At 30.0% G+C, this 14,780-nt stretch overlaps 1 protein-coding gene across 7 annotated transcripts in view; it reads left to right on the plus strand.

The window, feature by feature from the left end:
• LOC111641354 (protein AF-10-like) overlaps positions 1–13,679 on the plus strand; it is a 91,138-nt gene extending 77,459 nt beyond the window's left edge. For all 7 annotated transcript variants that reach the window (XM_023387489.1, XM_023387490.1, XM_023387494.1 and 4 more), the window contains 6 exons: positions 2,076–2,187; positions 3,365–3,459; positions 3,538–3,794; positions 6,451–6,621; positions 6,714–6,875; positions 10,573–13,679. In XM_023387489.1, the coding sequence (XP_023243257.1) occupies positions 2,076–2,187; positions 3,365–3,459; positions 3,538–3,794; positions 6,451–6,621; positions 6,714–6,875; positions 10,573–10,773 (998 nt within the window). In that variant the 3' untranslated portion in view covers positions 10,774–13,679. The remainder of the gene's footprint in view (positions 1–2,075; positions 2,188–3,364; positions 3,460–3,537; positions 3,795–6,450; positions 6,622–6,713; positions 6,876–10,572) is intronic.
• Positions 13,680–14,780: the final 1,101 nt, after the last annotated feature.

Here is a 14,780-nt window from a genome sequence, read left to right on the forward strand (position 1 = left end):
GAATTTGTTTTTATGATTTCTATGTCTTTGAGAAGGCAATTGTACATTTTATGTGATAATATGCTTTTATAGTCATGTTATCAGCCTCGTATTGACAGATAACATGATATATATCTAAAATTTTCAATTTATTCTTCAATGATCATTATGTCTTCTCTTGTGTACTTTATCCATGATTTTGAACAGCAAAGAATGAAGTGGATACAGTACACAAACCTTGAGAATTGTCAAATTTACCTTATATAAAATATGATGGTACAGAATGAGGCTGGAGCTTCTTTTATATTATCAACATACCATTCTAAACTGGTGTAAATGTACATTAATTTGTCTATAGATGTGTAGCATTGTGGTCTTGACAATATCTAAATTGCTACTGGTCTACAGTTACAGACTTTTTTCATGTCTTGCCTGTTTCTGTAAACAACTCTACCCTCAGATGAGGGGTACAGCTGAAGAAGCTAATGTGATACAGGTGTGCAGACTGCCTGTAGATGTTCAAAATAGTTTAGGCTGGTATCACCAATACATAGTTTCTTACAAACTGATCACATTAAATGGTGAATTTTGCAGACAAAATGAACAAATGTCTTGGGACTTTGAAAAGTGATCACAATAAGAGGCTGATAACAATAAATGTAAGTTTAGTAAGTTGCATCCACTGTATAATATACCCTATAAAAATAGAATGAAATTTATAAAACTACCAGTAATAATAATTAGACACATATAGACAGCCAAGTTTTGATTATTATAATAATTAAATTATATTGTATCCAGAACTCTGCTAATTAATATAAGTACAATGTAATTTGGACTAATGATGGGCCCCATCTTATACTGTTTTAAAAATTACATTAATTACATTTAGATGGTGTAATTGGCAAACTGTCTGTATGGCAAGTAGAAATTGTGGATTAGACTTTTATTACTGATCCATTTTTTTCCAGAATAGCCCAAATCAGTATTTCTCAGTCAAAGATCACAGAACATTTCAAGTGAGAGAACATTTTGAATTTGCAGGTTGAAAGTTACATTATTTAACATTAATAATGTAGTCTGCAATATAAAATCTATCAAATTGAGAATCTATCAAATCTATTATGGAGGGTCACAGAAAAAGATTAAATCTCAAAAAAGAGGCCAAAGGTCAAGAAAAATGTTGAGAAACACTGGTCTGAATTATTAATTTTAATTCAAAATTTGACAAAGTTTTGGCCTAAATAAGTAAATAGTTTCTTAGTTCAACTAAAAATGATCAAAAGTAAAAAAATTAGATTGATTAAATTAAAATTAATTATTATAAACACAAAATCATACTAGCATGTCATTTTTATTTTTAAATAATAAGCAGAGTTATGTTTTAAAAAGGAAAGTGTATGTAATGTTTGAATAATATTAAAAAGTTCCATTTAAACATTACTTTTTTTAAGGATGGAACAGTTTTAAGCTTCATTTGTCCTTTAATCTTAATATTATCATTTTCAATAATTTCTCTGTTCTCTAATATAAACTATCCACCCTTTATTTAATTAACAAATTTCATTATAGAAAAAAAGTTGATAAAATTGTAAGATAGCAATTATACGGTAACAATATTTCATTTTAATGTTACCATATGATTGATATATATTGATATAAAAGTGGTATATTAAAAAAAAGACATATAAACAATATATTTTTTAAGAATTTACACTAAAAATTGTTACTACATGATTACTATCTTACACACATGCTTGCACACATTTATGCATGCATACACTTAGACACATATATATAATTTTATACTTTGAAATGTATTATTTATTTTAAAGTATAAATTAGAAAAGAGATTAAGACAGTTCTTAAAATACATTTTTGATGTTAAATTTTTTAATTTTTTAACAATGATTTGAGTTGTGAAAGCATTTAAAGAAGAATGTCATAGATAATGTATGTAATCACATTTCTTATTGTTTTTTTTGACATATACTAGAAAACAATATTTCTTTCAGGAATGATAGTTTATTTTGCTTTGTTATTGATTGTAATAGAAAAATATTAGTTTATTAAATAAAATTTTATATAATTTACAGAAGTTCAAGAAACTGCACCTACAACTACTTCGGTCATTGTCTTGCCAACAAGACCGACTACAAATACAACTACCAGCAAAATATCCATTCGACAGTCTCCTGAACATCTTGCGTAAGTTTATTTTATCCCAGTCTTTGATAAATTCTATATTGTCAGTCAAAATCTGATTGGCTGAGATAGTAAAAACACCAATTTGTCATCTTAAAAGATTGTAATTGGGTCAGAGTTTCAGAAATTTTTACAGATCATTTGACTTAGATATATTGGGTTTTGGGCCCCATCTCATACCTAATTGTGGACTAGGCCAAATCTTTGGTTCATTTGTAAAAACAGATTCTATTAGTGCCTACAGCATAGAAAGACTTAAACAAGAGAGTAATTTTCTCAAGGATCAATTCTTAGTTTTGTAATTTATTTCTGCAATTATTGTTTAAAAAATGCACAATTCTAACTGTATATAAATGAATAAACTTGCCTTAAATTAACCTGTCCCATGTTATTCCTGACATATCGCAGGTTACGACCTGCTGACCATGATCAGTTGACCCCGAAATATTTCGTTTCAGCATCAGAACGTGTTTGAAACTACATGTCACTAGTCGTTATAATTTTTATATTAAAACTAACTTCTGAAATATAATTTTTTTGTTTATACATTTATTAATATATTTATTTTGTTTGTGCACAGTAAAAAAAATAATTTTGAACAATACAATAGCCATGATCAAACATCCTTACTACACCCGATACGTTTAAATTTATCAAGAGATGGCGCCTAACTCTAATGCCAAATCGTCTATTAAATTATTAGTATTATAGCCATATCTAGCTCGATAATATTCAGCTTTGGTTGATGTATAACAATAGCCATGATTATTTTTTTCAAAAATGTGTAATTTTCGTTAGGCTTAACATCAACAAAAATTCAACATGGCACGACATGCAATGTAGAATGATTTTAGCTCGATAATATTCGGCTTCGGTTGATGTATAACAATAGCCATGATTATTTTTTTCAAAAATGTGTAATCAACAAAAATTCAACATGGCACGACATGCAATGGAGAATGATTTTAACATCGGATAGGTTAACTCAAAAGATTGGTTTTTATATGAATTTTCCTTTTTAATTTGGTATCTCCTGCCATTTCAAAAAATCTCTACTGTGTCAGTTTATGTTCCATTTGTATTTATATAAACTCATTGTTATTTTAAATTTGGAATATGCAACATGCTAATTAAATTATTGATGTTTATAAAATAAGAAATATTCATCCTTCTTTTCAAGACCTCCACCAATGCCTCAAACATTGGATCAGTTATTAGAACGTCAGTGGGAACAAGGATCTAACTTTCTGATGGAACAAGCACAGAATTTTGACAGTGAGTATTTTAATTATTAAATTAGAAAAGAATTTAATAATATGTAATAAATTAATTTATCATCATAATATTTTTCAGTTGCGTCATTGCTTTCTTGCCTTCATCAATTGCGGGCAGAAAATCAACGACTAGAAGAACATGTAAACAATTTAATTGCACGCCGTGATCATTTGCTTGCAGTGAATGCTCGATTAGCTCTTCCTTTGAATAATAATGCTTATCATCCTGTAAATATTGGAATAAATAATGCAGTTAATCCTTCTACTGAAGATAATCATTCCCATCGTATGAATAACTGTATTTCTCTTGAAAGTAATGTTGTTCATAGCACTCAGGTAAAAACTTTTTACTTTTAATAAAGTTAGAATGATTCAAAAGTTACCTACAGTCCATCCAACATACTAGAACATACAGTGATTATTTAGAAATACATTATTACTTTCATTTAATTTTTATGAAATTTGCTAATACATTTTATAATAAATAACTTTTATTGTATGAATTTGAAAAAAAATTATTAGTGAACAAAAGAGCTAGACATTATCATCAAAAATAGGGTATCCAAAATTAATAGAATAAATGTGTACTGTTGGAATGAATTACAAAGAAAGTAATGAATACAATTATGAGATTTGCATAAAAATACATTCATTAAGTAAAAAGAAAGGTTTAGTAGATCTAACAGTTCATTACTATTAAGAAATGGAACATGGAAAGGATCTAATTGAAGAGGAGAAAATCAAAATTGATATATTTCACCAGGAAGGGAGAAATGTAACTTTGATTGCTAAAAATTTGGGAAGATATCATTTAACAATCTTAATGTATCTCAATAATAAACAATATAAATCAATCAAGATCAATAAACAGGAAAACTATACAGTGGGCACAAGAGTTCAACAGCACTAAGAGAACAATGTGCACTGCAAGGAGAGACATCTGTTTGAAAAATCAAAACTGAATTGAATCTGAGTTACAGTAAATCAACAGTACACAATGTTTGATATCAACAGATAGTGTTGCTTTCAACAAAACGAAAATTGACAGCAAGCTCAGGGAGAAACACAAATAACTTTGAAAGATGAGAATGATCGTGAAAAGTAATTTTCTCAGATAAGAAAAAGTAGGATCTTGATGAATCCAATGGTTTTAACTATTATTGGGCAAACAAGAGACTAGATTAAAAGCAATAATCAAAGAGGGTAACTGTTGGCGGTACACTCATGACTTGGGCAGGTTTTGGGTGGAATAAAAAGACAGGCCTAGTATTTATTGAAGATCAATACAATTCTTAAATTTATCAAGAACTTGTCTGGAGGCAGCTCTAAACTTATGAATAGCAAATTGCTGGAAAGGACTTTTGTATTTATACAGGACAATGCAAGCTTCCATGTATCAAAATTTTTCTTTTTCAGAACAAGAACATTTGACTCAGACTGGCCACACTTCAGTACAGATTTAAACCCTATTGGAAACCTTTGGTTTTCCAAATTTATAGCAATACAATGCCATCACTGAACTAAAAACTGCTCTTATTGAAGCATGGGAGGACATTCTGCAAGAACAACTGCAATCTTTGGTCATTTCAATGTTCTATCATATTTTTAATGTTTTCTCCAAGACGGTAGCAAAATCAGTTATTAATTTTAACTTAAAATTTATCATGTGTTAAGATGTTTTATTAATGTTGAACACCCTGTTTTTGATAATAGTAACTCATATTTTGTTTAATAATAATTTTACTTCAAACTCATGCAATAATAGTTGATATTTTATTATAAAATATATTAGAAAAATTTTGTAAAAATTATATGAAAATAATAGAGTTTCCAATCACTGTATGTTCTATTATTGTTAAGTGGATTGTATAAAGTTTAATGCTTTATTACAACTGAAGAAATATTTTGAAGCTATTTATATTACAGTGTGTTCAGTGGTTTTCCCTTTACTTCAATCTTGGTCTTCATGATCTTATCCTAAAATTTGATATCACACTGACATAATTGTGGAAACAAAAATTTTACACTTAATAGGCAATTCAAGTCTTATCAAAGCATTTGAGTTGATCTGATACATTATCCTCAAAATATCTTTGCAAAAAGAAGTCTCACAAGGAACCACTTCTAGAGAATATATAGATCAACCAATTTCCTTTCATTTTTGTTTTTCATAGTGCAAAGATTGTTGAAGTTAAGAGTTTGCAAATAAGTCAAACACAGTTGCAACATAAATAGTTTTAAATATTGATATGAATGATATTTGAGTAAGTTTTATATACTTTGTTCAGTTATAATTAAATGTAAACTTGGTAAGTATCTTTTGGGCCATTCTGTATTTACTTGTTTATATAAAAATATATAAGGTAAACGCATGAGTAGTGGACACTTTGAACTTCAAATATGAGTAATAAGGTTGTAGATGGCTTCACTGTTCAAACATACAAATCATTCAGTAGACAGAAGTTCTGCGTACTGAATGCAGTGTCTCATCACTACTCATGCAGTGTCCACTACTGGTATGTTTACTTTATATACACATATATACACTATGCCAGGGTAAAGCTGAAAGTTGACTGGGAGACAGAAAGCTATGGGCAAAAGATATTACCAGTCAATATAACTTAAAATTAGTTTCTTTTTTTTTTATTCCAAACTGTTTGTGATCAAGGATTTCTAATTATTATGCATAACTTTAATTTTACATAAACTTTTGTCTTAAATATGAAATAATTAAAAATCATGTAGTTATTTTCTTACTTTTTCTTTAAGTTTTCTTATTATAAATTAGCATTATTTTTAATTTGTGTTAATAATATAAAATTAAAACTATAAAACAATTATAAAATTTTCTTTAAAAATTATATATAAATTTATTGTTCTGGCATGTACTTCGAAAATGGTTTAAATAATCTGAAAATATTTAGCAATCATATCAATTTTTATTTTTACAATAATAATAAATTGTAACTAAAAGGACTGTTATAATTATCAGAAAAGCCCTGCACCAGGACATAGTCCAGTTGCTACAATTGGGTCTAGCAGTCTACCTCTCACACCAAGTCCAGCACCAAGTCAAGCCTCAATACATTCATCTAATGCCAGTCCTGGTCATCAGACAGTCCCATTTACTACATCATCTCTCAATACATCAAGACATCCTCAGGTAGCTTTAATTAAATTTATATAACTTCTTTCCTTTATCTCTCTATTTTTGGTATTGATACATATAGTATGAACTTTTTCATTTATTTACAGTCTATCATCCCAAGTTCTAGTCCTGTTGGTCAGCCACCCGTTGCCATTACTCAGTCTCAACCACCTCAAGGATATGTTACATCTACATTAGATTTACCATCATCTCTCATGATCAGTCCAACGTCATATAATAACCGAAGTAATCAGGAGCATAGTTTACAGGTAATTAAATTAACTATCTAACACAATTAAGATTTTACATTATTACAGTAAATACATTTTGAAACAGGGTTGGTTACCTATAAGAATTATGGGTTCCTGATTGACCCTGTCAAATGTCCATAGATATGAAGGTTTCTTTGTTTACAATGACATGTATTTGGAGTTTAATTTTCTCCAAGTGTTAAGTTGGCATTAGTATGCAATTAAATTGGATAAAGTCATAAATTTGTCTTATGGGCTATCCAAAAATAAAACTGTTACTAGGAACTGTTATCTGTGGACTGATATCATTGGTGAGTTCCATCAACTGCAGCATGAATTGATAGTAGTCAAAATATTTTAGTTGGACAACACATTGACGATACCTGACAAGAGAAAGTATTCTTTAATATTTGTGGTAACTTATTTTTTGGTAAATGCTTGTGGTAACTGCCGTGATGGCAAATTTTTGGAAAAAATGATTTAATTAATAATCAAGACTTTGTTGGTATCATTGATAGACACCAAGTCCAGAGATGATTTACTGATAAAGATAGTTTTTTTTTTTTTAAGAATTTCATCGAATGGCAATTTTATGAAAATTAATTTGAAGACACAGTTTGTCCAAATTGGGAACCACCATTTATTCACTTGTATTCCAGAATACAAACATTTGATGATATGACCTTTCTTTTTAGGCTGCTTGGCTAATTTTCATAAAATTGCCATCTGACAAAATTCTACAATTGAAACTTTTGCAAAGATTCGTCACCAGGGGGAAGCTACAAAAATCTACATTTACCAGTGCATTTTCCTCAATAGATATAAAGCTCAAAAATTCCCGAGTGGTAAGGATGGAAAGAAAAACGAAGATGTCTTTAAGATCCCCCAGTTCCAATTTTAACTTTGTAATTTTAATTGGCTATTTTTCTGTGTTTTTTAAAGGGATGTTTTTAAACTTGATGACAAGCAGCCTAAAAAGAAAGGTCAAGTCATTAAATGTTTGTATTCTGGAACACAAGAAGTGAATAAATGGTGGTTCCCAATTTTAGATAGACTGTGTCTTCAAATTAATTTTCATAGATATTTTTGTTAGTGATTGTAAATTGTTGAAGTAAATCTTTCAAATCAAGTAAATCAATTATTACAAATTACTTATATCTAATTATGGTAATTTCACTCTAGTAATGATTGCTCATATGGTAGTTTGAGAAATCATTCAAGTGCTAGTGCAATAAATGATCACTTATTATCAATAACTGAAGCTAATGCAGTAACTGATGATTGGTCCTCAAGTAATCAATAATCAGTTATTGCATTAGCAAATTGAGAAATATTTGAGTGATTGATTTCTCAATTGGGAGTTGACTAAATCTAAATCTAATAATTTATTATTTGAATTATGATACTCAAAGGATGAATATGGAAGTTATTTACTATCTTGAATTTGATATTTTTCCAAATTAAATAAATTGAAAATTGATTTATACAGGATGATCGAAAAGTTGTGCACATCAAAATATTAGTTTGTGTGAAAGTCGCTGAATTGGTGATATCCAAATGTCAGGACTTATCATATGTGGGATGAAGGAAAGTGAGGCAAATAGCTGCAATGACAAACAAACCCGTTTATTTATACTAAGTCTTACAATCTAGTGTGTCTTGTCTTCTGGTGGCTCTGGACTGTTGAGTTGTTGGTCCCAGAGCAGTCAGTCAATGCTTCGATGGTGTGGGAGGTTGTGATGAAGGGTGATAGACCGAAGTTCAAACAGGATGTTGTCCACTTGTGGAGGCAGGGAAAAGTCTGGACAGTTGACTATAGTTGTTAGCTGGGGAAAGTCTGGACAGTGATTGACACTATCAGAGGCTACGAGAAGTCTGGAAGAAGTCTCTACAGTTAACTTCACTAGGGGAAGCAGGGGAAAAGTGTGCCTTCGTCCTTGAGATCCGGATTTTTAAAAGATTCTCTTCCCCGGATCTCTAGCTTTTGATTGGTTGGTTTCCTCTATCCAAGCAGATGACAGACCATTTTGTGCTACCAAAGGTTTAATTTGACACTATGTTTTAATCCAATTAAAGGAAATTAATTGTATCTTGAAATTCTTGCTTATATTTAATTGTTTTGAATTCTTATAAGTCTGACACATAATGTCAATGCTGCATCTCCTTTTAAGGTTATTTAAAAACTTTTCTTTTTCCTTGATTAATAATTTTATTATTTTCCAATTTTATTTAGGTTTTTCTTCCAATTTTTACGAGCATTAGAATCAAAGACTGATCCCTTGATTTGACACCTTTTTATGATATTTTTAACACATGAGCTCGAGTATCGCTCGTGCCTCACATTTGTGTAAATTGTGTCATGTTATTCAATAAAAATAAATTGGTGTCATCTTGTGCACAAGATGACGACATCATAGTAACTTATGACTTTTGTGTGAAAGTCATAAAATTGGCTGCAGATAGCATTGTTCATTGAGGAAATGGTTTTTTTTCCAGGAACAATGGATTTTCATTGTTGAGCATTATTTCACCAATTGCTCTTATGCACATGTTGCAGATGAGTTTCATCAGAAATATCCATATTTTGCAGTTCTTGCAAGAATTCATTGGCAACCATCTTATTTCTAAAGGAATTTGGTCCTCAGAATTGCTAGACTTGTCATCCCAGATTTTTATCTTTTAGGTGTATCTCAAAAGAGCCATATATAAAAATAATCTACACATAATAGATGAACTGTAGAGGAACATTATATCTGAAAACTGATTACCAGCATCAGTTTTCAGCTGCATCAGAAGGTGGCTTCAAACATGGTAAAAAAAAGCTCACACTGCACTTGTGAACAAAGAGGCCATTTTGAAACATGTTGTATAACATGATTTGATTTTGTTTATCTTAGAGATCAGATTATGAACTTTGTTTTTACTACATTCTATATTTTTGTAAATTAACCTCACAAAATAGAATTTATTTCTAACACATGCACATGACTTCGATCACCCTGTATAACACATTTTGAATGGATATAGCAAAACTATAAACAGAGCAACAGACCCCATTGCTAAACAAGCTATTAGCACATACACATATATATGCATTTATTTGTTTTTATAACAGAATTACTGAGATTATATGGTATATACAATCTCAGTAATTCTGTCCTTTGCTAAGTAAAAATATCCTGTAAGCCAATGGATTCTCGGGTATTATCATCACTGTTGCCAAGTCATATAAGCTTCCCTCTAGTTCAAACTTCAGTTGCCATAAAATTTGAACACATTCGCATTAAACACAGCATGATACTGAGCTTGAGTTCAGACATGATATTAAAAGATTAAGTTTGTCATCTTAGGCTGTTCAAAAAACAACTACAGTATCTTATAACATGTAAACATAGGACATTTTTGGAAATTGATTTTTGTCGAAAACACTTGTACCTCTCACTAACTTATCTTATCAACTTGTGAGAATCTTATCAACTTGGCTGCATTATTAACAGTTTACTGACTCTATTCAAGCAGTTTTCATCAGGGTGCCATGAAATAGTGCTGAGAACTGCTATAACACTTCTTACATGTATTATGAAAAGTACAAAAAATTCAGTAACTCTGGTTCCATATAACTTACATTTGATTACCAAGATTGTACTATATATGTGTAACTTTTTTAATTTTTAAGGACTGTTTAAGACATAATTATTATTTTTTACTTTTCTAGAATCAAGGTTTAGTTTATCAGTCAATATCTCCGCCATATAGTACAGTTACATTACCGACTACGGGAAGTGGAACAAATACCACTACATCAACACCTCTCCATTCATTGTGTTCTAATGTGGTACTTCCAGTAAGCGTGGTCACTAATCATCAATCTTATCAAGCACAGAACCAGAATAGTATCACTGAAGAGGAAAGATGACCATTATGAATGAGATAAGAGTAGTAGGTTCACCATACTAACTGCCACTTTCATTATCATTTTATATACCATATTGACTTGTAATTTAAGCACTCAGATCTTTTACTCCACATTTTATCAGAATCATGTCAGACACTCTGTCCTTTCCTGTCATTTATAACTAATTAATTTTAGTTATGACTGATTCACGTCAAAATCACTAAGATGAAATTTTTTATATTTCTTACTACTAAACAATTTTGCCTACAGTATTTGAAAACTTTTGGCAAAAATCTGTTGCAGTCTTGTGCAAGTTAGTGTTAAGATACAAAATATATAAACAAGAGTAATTTTCAAAGTAGTGAGACTGATCTAATATAACCAAAGCTAAATTGCCAAATTATTTTCAGATTATATTAAGGTTAATGTAATCAAATTAAATGCCCAGAAGCAAAGATCAAGCAGAGGTTTAATAGCATAATTTGTAACATCCCATTCAGAATGCAGGAGATGCAAGTCCAATTTAGGTTGATCTGTTCTTCAAAAATTTTAAAAATTATTTAATTAAATTTCAAAATTAATTTTTAAATTTAATCTCTACAAATTGGTAGTATAACTAACTGTCTTTAACCATATTTCATTAATACAGACAAAAACTAATCAGGCAATAGCCTGGTGCTCTGTAAGGAAAAGAATTTAAAAACATTTCAATTGCTATTTATGCTCTGCTATAAAATGCACTTTTTTCTGTGTTTAGTACAGTTGAACTTTTCTATCTCAAATCTCACAGAATGAGAAAAAAAATTGAGATAAACGGGTTTTGAGATATAGAGGTTCTTACACAGAAAAATAGTTTAATAGGTTTGACTGGAGGAGAGTATTTTATTAATGCAATTGCAAGTACAGTACATACTTATATAAGGTTTAAATAAAAAGTTTTTGACATACCTGAACATAAATAGTTTGTTAATAGTTTTGGATGTTTGACTTTCTTCAACCAATAAGATGAAAGTCAAACTCATAGCCAACCAGAGAAAAGCAGCATTAATTGCAACTATGTACTGTATTGCAAGAGATGTTTCTCAACTGCAATTTATGCTATCAATATATATTCACTGAGTTTTGAAGTTGTAATTGATACTTTGGTCTATAACAGACATGGGCAAATGCGGCTCTTTTTGAGTTACATGCGGCTCTTGCTGAAAGTGTTAATTTCTGCTTTTTATTATTATTTTTACTATTTTATTTCCACAATTTTGTTAAAATATGTTTATTAAAAAAATTCGATATTTGTTTTATATTATATTTATATTATATAATAAAATCGCAGTACAGAATTAAAAAAATATATAGAATTGCGGCTCCTATGCATTTTGCAAACCTACATTTCAGCTTCCAATGAACTCTTGCTTGCCCACCCCTGGTCTATAATTTGAGATGTAGAAAATATATTGAATTTATGCTGATAATTCAGGTGGAAAAATAAGTTTTGAGATAAACATGTTTGAGGTAGACAGGTTCAACTGTATTTTCTTTTTGATTTCATTACTTTTTCTGACCTAAATTACAGTTAGACAATACTTTGCCTTGGGTTAGGGCCATTCATTACTTGCATGTACAGTTTTTGAATCACTTTTGATCCCCCTCTTTAATTACAATAGTACATGTACAATAGTTCATGGGTTCCAACATTAAAGAAATAATTGAAAAGTTATGCAGATATTTTATGACAGTTTCTTCTCTTCATATGACTAATAAGTAGACAGCCTAGATCCCATCCCTCCCTCAAACTGTAGATGTAATTAATGAATGGCTCCTTAAATATAAAATCTGGTGAATTATACTAACAACCAATCTATTTTCTATTCCAATTTTCCAGCCATATGTTTTTTAAGGATAATGAGATTTTTTTGTATGAAAAGTAATCTAGATGCATAAACGCTATTCTTTTTTATTTATAGTATACATTACTTTATACTTTTTTATTACTTCATTAATAATTGTTGAATGATAATTCAACAATTATTTTCATGCTCAAAGCCAAAATAATAATAGATTTCATTCTCATTAGCTTCTAGAATTATGGTAAATATCTGGTTTTTTCACATCCAAAATTTAACTAAACTCCCCTTTAAATTCATGTTACGTTTATGAATTAAGCAACAACCTAGTAGAACATAGCCATGTTTAACATGATGTAATCAGTCTTGTTACTTAACTACGAATGTAAGAAACGTGCTTAGATTTTGATCAAAATGATTGGTAGCACGATTGGCTTTCGGCCCAATTATGCAGTTGATTTAAACTTTTAAAGACTGCGTAACGTAATGTAACACGTAATTCGTTACGCATTAAAAGTGATAAAAATTACAAGAATCAGTATGGTAGGTAACTGTTATTATGTGAATTATTTTCTCTTATTTGGTACTGGTCGACAGAACATTTTTATCGATTAGTTTATATTTTAATGTATAAAAAAAACTTGCAAACTAATCAACATTTAGTATCAAACAAGAGAATTTAATGACTTCAAATGACATTTGTGATATTCATATGTTGTTATAACATTTATATAAATATATATAAATATAAAACACACACACACACAATATGTATAGAATTAATTTGTACGATGTAAAATTCAATTTTACATTAGCTGTTTGTTTATATTTTTGATCGTATGGTTACAATTATTACGAATTATATAAATTGTATAAATTCCGTTTCCTCAATGTTTGAGCACTCCCACTTATAACAATTCGTACAGCCAAATAAGTAAATATTTATTTAATTACTTTTTATATGTATTATGTAAAGGGTTTCTCAGTACAAAACACTTTGTTCTCAAATGGTTTTTAAATTATATTTTACAGAACTACAAAAAAGTATGTAAATAAAACGCCAGATTGGTTCGTCTTTTAACTTAACGTGCATCGTTTATGACATATATGTTCGTAGTTTTAGCGGGCATCCACGTATGCGATTTTGTCGGTCGATCTGAATGCTTTTTGCACTGTACATGTAGGGGAAAAAATGAGCGTCTAAACGTGCTATTGGGTGGAAATCATTGGAATGGGTTTCTTTTTCATCCTGTCAATAGGCAACCAATAAGATGATTCCACGTTATTTTCTAGAAAACCGCTAGGCAGATGAACACTTCAACTGAGGAATTAATAGAAATTTGCAATTTTCCGGAAATCTTTGGTAAAAGGGATGGAAAATATAAAGATGAAAAATGGTTTAAAATAATAATAATAATAAATCGATGTTTTGTTTTTTATTTTGTCGCTAAGATGATACAAGCATCTTCTTTGTCGTCCATATTTGATTTATTCTTCCTGCCATAAGAATGAAGCTGAATGGCGCAGTGAAATCGCTCACGTGGATGCTTGGCTTCACGTTAATTCTCCTTAATAACCAACGAGGACTGAATAAGTTTCTATTCGCTGGAGAGGCGCGATATATAATTCGCTTCTAATCTTGTTAATCGAATCGAAGTTTTCTATCCGTTTTCAAGAAAATTTAACTTTAATTGCTTTTTATGACAAAGTCTAACTCAAATAATGCTCAAATATTCCTTTCGTAAATATAATTGCTTTGTTTTTGCCTCCAAACGAAACCACTTCAAATTGAAGTAGTCACCTTTACAGAGAAGGCAACGTGTAGATATTGAAATGATATTTTATATTTGCAAAAATCACTCGGTTGCTGTATTTAAAATACTGTATTTATGTATAAGTGGTGTACCAGAAGGTGCACCGCAACTTTAACAAGTCACAAAATTATATGGTTCTAGATACGACGAAACTTTTCACTGCGTAGGAAAGATAAGCACAATGTTTATTTGTATATTCATTCGAACAATGTAAAAATAAACGTGTTTGTTACAACACATCTAGACAATAACCTAGTTCTCCTGTTGACATGTGAAATATTGCAAACATACAATATTTACAATATTAGCGAGGTTGAGGCCGAAGTTTTAAACACGAAAACGCGTACATCGGACGTTCAGCGCCGCTTTCCTG

Source organism: Centruroides sculpturatus, unplaced genomic scaffold (assembly GCF_000671375.1).
Source record: "Centruroides sculpturatus isolate CEXI.00-Female unplaced genomic scaffold, Cexi_2.0 scaffold1419, whole genome shotgun sequence".
In the NCBI taxonomy this organism is placed as follows: Eukaryota; Metazoa; Arthropoda; class Arachnida; order Scorpiones; family Buthidae; genus Centruroides; species Centruroides sculpturatus.